This window comes from Octopus bimaculoides, chromosome 25 (genome assembly GCF_001194135.2).
Source record: "Octopus bimaculoides isolate UCB-OBI-ISO-001 chromosome 25, ASM119413v2, whole genome shotgun sequence".
NCBI lineage: Eukaryota > Metazoa > Mollusca > Cephalopoda > Octopoda > Octopodidae > Octopus > Octopus bimaculoides.
In genome coordinates, this window is record NC_069005.1 from 1250032 (window position 1) to 1257350 (window position 7319).

At 37.7% G+C, this 7319-nt stretch overlaps 1 protein-coding gene across 2 annotated transcripts in view; it reads right to left on the bottom strand.

Moving 5' to 3' along the window:
• The window catches only part of LOC106876054 (solute carrier family 45 member 3), a 42685-nt gene continuing 35366 nt past the window's right edge, over nt 1-7319 (bottom strand). For both annotated transcript variants that reach the window (XM_014924454.2, XM_014924455.2), the window contains one exon: nt 1-2116. In XM_014924454.2, coding sequence (XP_014779940.1) covers nt 1820-2116 — 297 coding nt within the window. In that variant the 3' untranslated portion in view covers nt 1-1819. The remainder of the gene's footprint in view (nt 2117-7319) is intronic.

A 7319-nucleotide genomic window follows, 5' to 3' on the forward strand; every position in this document is an offset into this window, starting at 1 on the left:
TTTTCTTAATGAAACATGCTTTTTTATTGCTGATTGTTTATTTTCGAATTTTTACATTTTTTTACAAATTTTTTCTTCTTCCATAATTGTTGTTTGGGTGAAATGATGTTTCATCGGAGCAATAAAATTTTTATGACCAGAAGTTATTTTTTAAGGAAAACTTGGCTTCCACATAAAGGATGACAAAACTGAGACAAAAAATGCATGGTTTAGCAGATCTCTCCAACCCATGTTAAACTGGAATCATTCAAATGATGATGATGATGATGGTGGTGGTGGTGGGGGTGATGAGGAGGAGAAGGACGAAGGGAACAATGGTGATGATGATGATGATAATGATGATGATAATGATGGTAATGAGATCCTACCCTACTCAATTCAGTTCTTAACTTCACAGCCACTGGACTTTCTAAATTAATTAATTCTTTCTAATTTAGGCACAAAGCCAACAACTTTCAGGTGCATGGGTGGGGAGTTGATTCAATCCATCTCTCATCTCTTAACTGGTTCTTTGACTCCAAAAGGATGAAAGGTAAAGTTGACCTTAATGGCATTTGATCTCAGAACACAAAGAGCTGCAAGAAATGCCACTGAACATTTTATCCAAAGTGCTAACAATTCTGTCAGCTCATTAATAATAACCAAAGTTAACCAATCCCTTCGACTAGGGAAACACACAACAAAAGCCTTCATGGGATGATCCCCACATTTGCAAGTGGGCTTTATTGATAAAATAATAATAATAATAATATCAACAAGGATAATGGTTTCAAATTTTGACTCAAGGCCAACAGATTAGAGGAATGGGCTAAGTCAGTTAAATTAACCCAAGTATGCAACTGGTACTTAATTTATTGACCCTGAAAGGATGAAAGGCAAGGTCAACCTCGGTGGAATTTGAACTCAGAATGTAAAGACGGACGAAAAGCCGCTGAGCATTTTGCCCAACGTGCTAACGATTCTGCCAGCTTACCACCTTCGATAATGATAATAATAATAATAATAATAATAATAATAATAATAATCCTTTCTAATAAAGGCACAAGGCCTGAAATTTGGGGAGAGGGGACTAGTTGATCATGTTGACCCCAGTATTTAACTGGTACTTAATTTATCAATGCCAAAAGGATGGATGAAAAGCAAAGTCAACCTTGGCAGAATTTGAACTCTGAATGTAAAAAGGATGAGTGAAACATGCTTGGCATGCTAACGGTTCTGCCAGTTTGCCACCTTTAACGATGATGATGATGATGATGATGATAGCAAAATTTAGAAGAATGATTTTTTTAAAGTTAACTTTTTCACAACCCACAAATAAAAGAAAAAAATGAAAAAAAAACCCCTAAGATTGGTACTTACAGCTGAGCCTTCTTTCCCCTTGGACAGGGGACCCAGCTTGCTCTGGATAACTTTTGTAGAAGACTTGAAACATGTTCCTAACAGCAAAGTGAAGTGAAGTAATGAAGAAAAAAAAAAAAACCCAAATGAATTTGAACTCACAACTCACAGGTCCATAAATTCAAAGCCTTATTCATTCAACCATGTCATATTTGAAAAAAAACAAAACAAAAACAAAGAAACAAATGGGTAAAAAATATAAATAAATAAAAACCACATAAATTTTTACCCCCACCACCATTTTCTTCATCGCTCTTACATTTTTTCTTTTTTTTTATGAATTTCAGAGTAAAACAGTTATTCTACAGACAAAACATAACTAAAATATATTTGTAAATAAAATAAAATAAAAATAAAAATGCATAAAGTCGTTCATTTTGTTTTGTTTTGTTTTTTTTTGTTTTGTTTTGTGTTTTTATTGTTATACTATCATCGTCCTTGTTCGTGGGTGTCTGTGGTATTTTAGAATTTCTTGTTTGTTAATAATTATTTTTGTACTAAAAAGACACGACAGCAGCCCCATCACACCAGCGGTGAGGATGTAAGAGAGAACGGTGCCCGTTAAGTGTACAACATAACCCATTAATCCAGACAAGATGACTTGCGACATGAAATAAGTGCTGTCCAAGATGGCCATGTCGGTAGCAATGCCACGAATTTGATGTGAATGAGAAGGGCTGCCACTGCTCGTTGGTCGTTCGACGTCAAAGAAGAACACCTGGAATAAAAAGACATAAAAAGAAACAATGAAATATTTGGGTTAGTTTTGGAAATAGGTTTTTGAAGGTAACAGACAAGAGTCAGCTAAAACAAATTCATAAGCTGATCAAGATACTGTCGTGGAATGCGATTAAATGAGGTTTATTTTTTTCAATATGGTCCCCCTTGCAGCGCACACCGTTCTTCCATCCATTTTGGAGTGCTTGGATCCCATTGATGAAGAAGCTTTCAATTTGTTGATCAAAAAAGTCATCAACAGCAGATGTGATGCCATCATCATTGTAATGTTGGTTCCCAGCCATGTGTTTTTCATTGTTTGGTTTGTCCTCCACACAAAATGTTACCTGTAAATCAACAGATGAACTGGTCCTTAATCTAACCCTTTTGATACCAACAACCCTGAGAACTTTTTGCTTAGAACCATGAAATGTAACTTGAACTTCTACTAGTTTCATTCGATAGCAGCCATGCTGGGCTTCTGCCTTTTAAGGGTTCCAGTGAATTTTCAATCCTTGTCTTTTGGGTTTCATAATAAGAAACTCTTTGAAAAGGCAAAGTAAATCTAGCCTAAAACAGGGACTAAATTTGGCAGAGCCAATACTACCAGGTATTCTTTTGTTTGATGCACCAATTCTATATAAAGCATTTTTTGTTTGACACACCGATCCCTTACTCTCTCTCACACACACACAACCATTCTCAACATCAAATTTTGAAGCCACCCTACAATGAGAGCAGCTAAAACATCAATAGTTACAAATATATTATAATTATTATTTCTAAGAATGTCAGACTCGTCAAAGGAATGTCAAATTATCCTTGAAGAAATCGCAGAATCAGACAAAATAATGAAGAAGTAGTTCTGTTAAAAAAAAAAAAAAATTATACAAAGAAAAAGGGAGAAAAAAATGCCAAATGTTAAGAGAACATTCTAGAGATTCCATTGATAAAGAGCAGAGATAAATAAAATATTGCAAATTGTATTAGCATGTCGTGACTAACATATGTTTAGAAAAGATAAAATAATGGTGTCTTCAAGGTAACATTGAAGAAACTTGTTCAGTGATGTCAGAGCAATGCTGAGAGACATGTTGGGACTAGAATGGCAGAGCTTCAGTTTTGTTGTACTCATCATTATGACCGTCTACTTTCCCATGTTTGCACGGATCAGATGGAGTTTACTGAGGCTGATTTTTTATAGCTGGATGCTGTCACCAACATTCATCTGTTTCCAAGTCGGGTAAATATTTTCCCATGGCAGGACATGTTTTTTTACAGGAGATTGGAAACAATGGACACCACTTATAGAATGGTGAAACTCATTTACAACTATCATGCAGAGTCAAGACCACACACACACACACACACACACACACTGAGGTGGTCAGGGATGACTGTGATAGTGAGTGGTGTGAAAGACAGTGGTGATGGTGGTGGAGAGGAAGGCCACGAAATCAAAGGTGTTGATGGTGGTGGCGCCAGAAGTCTGAATGGTGTGTGTATGGCAATTGTGGTGGCAATGGTGGTGGTACTGGTGATGGTTGAAAACAATCAACAGAAAGACAGAGAAAGAGAGAAAGAAAGAGGTTAGACAGAAAATAAAATTTGTACTGACCCCTGAATGGGAAGACAAAAAATGTTGTTTATCATGAAGCTTTGCAATAAGTTCAAAGTCAACAAATTATATCATTGTATTTTGATGAAAATTGTTCATTGCTTGAAAAATATTGGTCAAGTTTAATAAAATTTAATATGTACTCAATGCCTGAAGAGTCATTATCGGGCTCAAGACCCAAAGAAGGGCCCTCCACAGGAGATGGCTTAAAAGCCAGCCAATAGGGCACCTTTTATGCTAGTACGCACACACACACATACACATATGTGTGTGTGTGTGTTTGTCCCCCACCACTGCTTGACAGCTGGTGTTGGTGTGTTTACGTCCCTGTAACGTAGTGGTTGAGCAAAAGAGATCGATAGAATAGGTACCAAGCTTAAAAGAAAACAAATAAGTCCTGGGGGTCGATTCATTTAACTTAAAACTCTTTAAGGCAGTGCCCCAGCATGGCTACAGTCCAATGAATGAAACATGTGAAATAGAAGGGAAAAAAATTAAAAAGGATTAAATCTATGCAGTGTGTGTGGGGGGAGGGGGCACTAGTTCTCCCATTTTGCTTTTTCCCTTCCTGCTTCTGCTCCTCCTCCTCCTCCTTCTCCTACACACACACACTCTTCCTTTGTCATTTCTTTTTGCCATCCCCCCCACCACACATTTCCTACTTCATCTCCCCGATCCCTTCCACTCTATCATTCTACTAATTGTGACTATAAAAAATCATCATCACAGATTGGACCATTGTGCTATTCATTTCATGTTTCTTCCATGCCGTTGTTTTATCAACAACAATGGCAGAAGAGTTACTCAGGCAGAAAATGATTTATCAACTGTGTAAATCCTCTCAATTATAAAACCACCAGCAAAGGAGCCCCTAAACCAGTCATGGGTGACCTGTAGCCCACCGGTCTTTTTGATGTGACCTGCCAGATGATAATCCGTGTTGTGTCTCGTGTGGCCCATTTATTGTAAAAGCTTATCCATGTCTGTTCTAAACTGTCATTCAGTCTGCTAGAAATAACAGCTAAATCTCCCTCGCAACACACCCTACCATTTAAAATATAGTTTAAAGAAGGACACATTGGATAATGCAGCCAGGGAAACTCGATGTCTCATGACAGCTATAGCCAGTGGGATGCTTTGGTCAATATTGAGGTGTTTTCGCTCAATAAACACTCACAACGCCCGGTCTGGGAATCGAAACCGCGATCCTATGACCGCGAGTCCGCTGCCCTAACCACTGGGCCATTGCGCCTCCACCGTTACAGACTACGAAGGCGGGAAAAAGGTGAGAGCTATGGCAGACGATACGGGCCTGGCACATTCTACCATCTCTACTATTTTGAAGGATAAAGTTAAAGTGAAGGCGGCAGCCAGAAGTTCGACAGGCTTTAAAGTATGCATCACAAGACATCGGAAAGGTCTCATTCACGAGATGGAAAAGTTGCTGGCAATCTGGATTAACGATCAGAATTGCGATGAGCAGTATTTTCACCACACTGAAGGAGCAACAGGAAGAAGGATCAACTGAGACATTTACGGCAAGCAAGCCATGGCTGGTTTCAACGATTTCGTTCAAGATTAATCTGCAGAATCGTAGCATCAGCGGTGAGGCAGCGAGCGCCGAAGTTCGTTCAAGATTTCGACAAAATTGTCGTTGATGGTGGCTATCGTCCAGAACAAATATTGGAAACATTTGCAGCACATGCAAGAAGAAGAAGGAACAGAAGAAGGACAAAAGAAGTTCACCGTCAAGGGATTAGCGAGTGTTTTCTCGAAGATTAAATTCTGTTATGCTAAAACTTGAGGCAATGGATCCAAATTTTGAGCGATTTTCCAAGGAAAACAGACAACTGAACTTTTCTGATGTTATCGAGAAATTTATGACGAAAAAATGAAGATAACAAAACAAACAACACTGACGGGATTTTTCATTCATTTTGATGTCAAGAATTAGTTGCTTTTATAATCTTTATCCAAAGCAAAACAAAGTTATTATGTTTGTGTTTTCTTTTAAACCTTTTCACCCTTTTCTATATAATCCTGAGAAAAGTTTATTACAAAAGCATCTTATGTACTGGGCCTGAAATCACAAACATACTTACGATGTCTGAGCTACAATAATACAATATCCAGATCCTAACTTTTATGAACAGAGATGGACATTAAAAAGTCATTTTATTTCTACAAGTCAGAAAGGATTATTATTCGCGAAAAAAGAAAGAACATTTTTGAAATTTCCCAAAATATAGATTCAGAAAGGATTTTTCAGGTGAGAACTTTCACTGAATAATTTTTCTTACTCTTTGAACAAAGTTTCTACTGAAATCATTTTGTGTTTAACTAAAAAAAAAAGCCTAACTTTGAAAAAAAATTGCTTGAACTGAAATCTCTTTCGAGTTTAATTTAAATAATTTTAAAATGCATAAATTTTAAGAAATAGGCGCAGGAGAAATAGGTGTGGTAAGTAGCTTGCTTACCAACCACATAGTTCCAAGTTCAGTCCCACTGCATGGCATCTTGAGCAAGTGTCTTCTACTATAGCCTCGGGCCGACCAAAGCCTTGTGAGTGGATTTGGTAGACGGAAACTGAAAGAAGCCCGTCGTATATATATATGTATGTTTGTGTGTCTGTGTTTGTCCCCCCCAACATCGCTTGACAACCGATGCTGGTGTGTTTACGTCCCCGTAACTTAGCGGTTCGGCAAAAAGAGACCGATAGAATAAGTACTATACGGCTTACAAAGAATAAGTCCTGGGCTCGATTTGCTCGACTAAAGGCGGTGCTCCAGTATGGTCGCAGTCAAATGACTGACACAAGTAAAAGAGTAATCCTAAAAGGTCTTTCCATATGCTAGAGATAACAGCCAAATCTTTAAACATTATTTTTTATATAATTTCAAATAAAGAAAAACGGAAACCACGATTGTAAAAAAAAACAACACTTTCATACTTTAATTATGGGTGTCAAGGAATGTGAAGAAGAAAAAAACCCGGAAAATATAAGCATGGGGCTTTTGTCCAGCACTCCCAGTTGCAATCGGCTGGCTATGTGGCTGAGTACGGCATGTACTCTATACAGTACTCTATACCTATGAAAAAACAATATGTACCCTATGAATATTCGTTTAACGACGAATTTGCTTAACGACGGGGCTGTTGGAACGTAACTCAGTCGTTAAATGAGGACAGTCTGTAATACATATTAAATATTAATATATAATTTTATTAAAAGACATCTATAATTAACTGTGTACACAAAAAGTGTATGAATAAACTCCGTTTGCAGTTGTAATTACGTTGATGTGAAAACATCTGGCCTCATGAGTGATATGTAAATCATCATCATCACAGATTTTATTTCAAATGCAGAGGATGGAACTCGTGTATGTTTACCCACATACCACTGGTAACCCTTGTCGTCCAATCAAGTCGAAAACTTCAGGGTCCTACTCTTTACCCAGGAGAGCTGATAGAAATTCTGAAGTGTAAACAAGTGGATGTGTGCTATGTGGAGGAGAGAAGATGGAAGGGAGTCTCAACTGGATTCCTTACTGGCATGGAGGAACAGATGTTACAAATTCGGGGG